Here is a 4,268-nt window from a genome sequence, read left to right on the forward strand (position 1 = left end):
TCCACCGCGCTCATCGCCATTGCTTGTCTGGACCCGCCGGCCACATACTTACTCGAGGACGCTTACAGCCACATACGACACATTGCACAGGGTGAGACGGTCATTCGACGACACCATATCTTGCCTCAGCATTCTGACCATCGTCGGTCTCCTTCGGCGTCTGACATACCAGTCCAGACGTCAGCTAGTTTCCCCAGCTCCATAACACATCTGTCGCTGAGGACCGGTCCCGCTTCGGAAAGTGAACGCACGCGATGTTCATTCTTCTGCGCTGAAGCGCTGATCGCCTGCCAGACGGGCTAGTCCTATCTCCATCTTTGGGAGACCGTGAGCCTGGCTCTGCCATCCCCTCCGAGGACGCCATGAATAGGTCAAGGTATGATTTAATGTACGTTTGGACCGTGCTCCGAGTTGCATCTCTTCCTCTCGAACGGTGTACAAACCATATAGTTCACATGAAAGTCAAAAGCGATCGATGACGTTTTAGTCGGGTTGAGTTAACTTTCGTAAGGAAACTCCATTTTCCCCAGTTCGTCGACTCCTCTTGACCGAGCACCGAACCGCCAGACGCCAAGTGGATGGAATCGCTGGCCAAATGGTGGGTGATGCTCCCACGGCCATCATGGAGGAATCGCCACTAACCGTATCAGAATGACTGTTTGTATGTGTTGCACAGGCTTTTGGATCAGGTAGAATAGCGCAGAGCCGGCCGATCAGGACAGTCAAGGGCACCTTCCTCTTGTCGTTAGATGAAAAAAATGAAGGAGAAAAAGCCATGGTCGAAGCGATGCGTACGAGCACATACGATTTAATAGTGATGCCGTACAAGGGAGTACTTGGTAAATGTAATAGACTCGACAAGCGATATGAGCAATGCTGTCGTGGTCAGAAGGAGCTTACGGCATGGAGGGCCGAGCTCCATGGATGTGCAGTGGCAACGAATTTGTGACCAAGTTCTCTCAGGAACCCTCCTTGGAACTCCTCGCGATCGGTTGTTAGCACCCAATGACATTTCATGTTTCTTTTTTCTTCCACCTAGATCTCCCGAGCAGATCTCTGTCTTCTTCTCAGCGCACAGCCATAAGCACGCCGCGTATGGTCATGGCAGCGCTTCGTGCAATTTCGCGTACCTTCGCTTGCCCGGCCTCAAACTCTTTCTCGCCCTTGCCCTCTTTTCTCCATCCGTCGCCGAAGCACATCTCCTTCGTCCCCGTGGGCGGCGTACGGCATGCGGTCCCCCGGAAAGAGCGAGAACAGCCGCATCAGCTTGTCCACGCTAGATCTAATCGATTCAGAACACGATCTCCTGTTCCGCACCATCCGCCTTTGGTGCCCGGAGCGTTCTTGCCAAACTCAATTCTCGTATGCTTTCTCGCCCAGCTGTCTGCCACACGCCCGCTCGGCGCTCGCCAATATGTCCAGGTTGGAATGAATAATGTTTCTCAGATCTCGCATCCACGCATTGCCACTCACACCCGGGAATCTACGCCCATGCGAGGTAATTATTTTGTAACCACTCTCTTTAAGGTACGATGTCACCCCCCGTCTGTCCGTCAGGTCAAGACAGTCCATTTCGGAAACCATTTATAAGGTCCTCGACGGAAGCAAAAAATCTGGCAGCATCAGTCTCCTCATCCGTCATGGATCACTACCACCACTACTCCGCGAACAACCAGGAGCCTCATGCTTCTAGCCAGTATCAGGGCCAGTCGCCGTCCGCCCCCGTTCCTGCCAATCACCACGCTTCATACCACCCTTCGTCAGGAGCGTATTCAAATGCGTACTCGCAGTCCCCAGTGAGCCAGCAGCGTATGTGCACTTATCCGTCGACACGGTCCCGACGGAGCTGACCGTGTCTGTCATGTTCTCTAGTGCCGTCGCTCAACACCGTCGTCCCAGGCACATCAATGACCCCGCCTGCGGGTACATCTTTGATTCCAGGCTACGCCACGCATGCACCGGCATATGGGAGCCAGTCGTACCCCAGTCCCCAGAGTCCGTCCGCCACATCCTATCAGACCGCCTCCTTCCAGGTGCAGAGCTACGACCAGCCGTCTGGCACTGGTCCAAGCCCTCAGGCTGCGCAGCAGCAACAACAGCACTTCGTGCCCACGCCCTCTCAAGCGTATCAGCACCAGCAGACCTACTCGGGAAGCCAAGGCCCAATGCCGCGCCGCCGGTCCAACGTCGACCCTTATTACTACGTGTCTCCCAACCCACAGACCTCCTCGGCACATCCTGTCTCGCCAACGCGACACGCCCACTCTCATTCGTACTCGCAACCACACTCGCAACCACTTCCCTCACATGGGCGTTCGCATTCCGTCTCCTCCACCTCCTCGCCGCGCGCCCTCCCCGCCATCCAGCCTGCCCCGTACGCCCCGTCTCCCGGTGCGCTGGGCTCCCCTGGCGGCTCCGCCCCGACCGCGGGCCCGTCGTCCCCGCCCTCGATGCACATGAGTGGCTCGGCCTCCCCCACGACGGACCGTTTCCAGTGCGAGCTCTGCGAGCGCACGTTCACGCGGCTGCACGACCGGCGGCGGCACTACGACACGGTGCATTCGCAGACGCCGGGCCACCGCTGTCGTTGCGGCAAGGTCTTCAGCCGTGCGGACTCGCTCAAGCGGCACCACGACCACGGTTGCGAGGAGGCGCAGCGAGTCCCGAGCCACCTGGATCCGGTCTATGAGTGACTCGGAGCCCGCGAGCCCGAAACAAGTTCGGCCTCGTGCTCCCCGCGCCTGTTGCTCGCAGTCTGGGGTCGTGACGCTCCCGGCGTGGTTTTCCTCCGTGATTCCCCCGGATCTAGAGGTGGACCGCCTCTCGAAGATGAGGGTTGCACGAGCCAATGGCAACGCAGTGGCGTTATTCTATTTTTTTTTTGGCGCTGGCGCTAGGGTACGGCTGGAGTTTCTGATCGTCGTCTCGACTGATAAGGCAAGGGCGGGGGACAGATTTTCCAGAACACAGGGGCCAATTGGGTAGTGCAGTAGCGTGGAGCTCCGCTGGCCCGGAGTACTAGTATGCACGAGGGCACTGGCCGGGCCCACCTGGCCCATTGGACCGTGTGCGCCGCCGCTGCGTGCGCGGGTCTCCTCGCGTGTCGAGACTCTTGAATTTGGGTTTTTCTTGTCGCCATGTTTCCTTCCCTTTGGGTCCGCGTCGCCACATCCACACCACCTCCAGTATCATCTCACTTCTTGCTTCCTGCCTAGGCCTCCGTGTCGATCGCGATGGCTTTTTACCCTTGCTCGTTCCCTCCACCATACAGCTTTGAATGCTCACCCATCATCTCGCCTTTTTTCGTCTCACGCGCCATCACCGCAGTCTAACCTCGCCATCATACACGCCCATGCATACATTCTCCTGTCCGTCCGATAAGTTTATTTTAGTTCTCTTTTGATCCATGCATCTTGATTCGTCCTCGGGGGAGAAGAGTAGAACATCCCCCTCGCAACGCAATACACTAATCTCGGACTTTGCTGTACATGTACATATATGCTCGCGTAACGCCGGATGTAGTCACTGTAATGTAATCGTCAATGTTGTTGATCACGCCCAGTGAAATCATATGGGTGATTGGATTACCCCGAGGCCCAAACCGTCTAACCCAGCCTCAAAGTCAGTCGAGATAGGTGATTTACCTCGGGCTTCGTCGTGCGTCGCGTACGGGGATTACAGAAACCCGACCGACAGGCTGTGTTGGAGAGTTGAGTGAGGATCCCTGGATGACTGGCACTGCCGTGCTTAGTGCTGAACCCATGGCGCGACAAAAAAAAATCTTCCATTGACACGAAGCATCTAGCGAGCCCACTTGACACCTCTAATGTACAGCGTAAGAAGCTGTTAGACTCCTGTCATGCGCATGTGCGCCAGGAACATAGAAGGGCGCTGCAAGTACGTACCCCACCATCCGCCCGAGTCAGCGGCGCAGCGCGACTCGGCAGCGAGATCGCTAGGCAAAAGCCGAAGAGATGTCGAAGCTCTCCTTGAAAAATTATCCAAATTCGCTCGCACACCAGCGCAAACAAGCGGGGAACTTGCTGCATCTCAATCAGTGCCGTCATAGTTTTGTACACATATGCAGCTGACAATGAAGCTTGAAGGCCGCTGAAGCGCTGACCCCTCGCGGGATTCTCTGGGATGTTGATTTTGCAGTCCCGTCAGCGGGTGTCTCCGGCCCTCGGCGATAATCTAAGCGAAGTGCATCCATCCCGCACCCGCGTCGTTCTCGGCATCGTCGAATTTTGCAGCGTGCGTCGACGAAC

General features: G+C 56.6%; 1 protein-coding gene across 1 annotated transcript; it reads left to right on the forward strand.

Annotated features, from left to right (window-relative positions):
- Window positions 1-1,627: 1,627 nt before the first annotated feature.
- CONPUDRAFT_164341 (uncharacterized protein) lies at window positions 1,628-3,549 on the forward strand. The gene is made up of 2 exons (XM_007768971.1): window positions 1,628-1,809; window positions 1,873-3,549. The coding sequence occupies exons 1-2, from the start codon at window positions 1,641-1,643 to the stop codon at window positions 2,691-2,693; spliced, it is 990 nt and encodes a 329-aa protein (XP_007767161.1). The 5' UTR covers window positions 1,628-1,640; the 3' UTR covers window positions 2,694-3,549.
- The last annotated feature ends 719 nt before the right edge of the window (window positions 3,550-4,268 follow it).

Source organism: Coniophora puteana (assembly GCF_000271625.1).
Source record: "Coniophora puteana RWD-64-598 SS2 unplaced genomic scaffold CONPUscaffold_4, whole genome shotgun sequence".
Classification (NCBI taxonomy): Eukaryota; Fungi; Basidiomycota; class Agaricomycetes; order Boletales; family Coniophoraceae; genus Coniophora; species Coniophora puteana.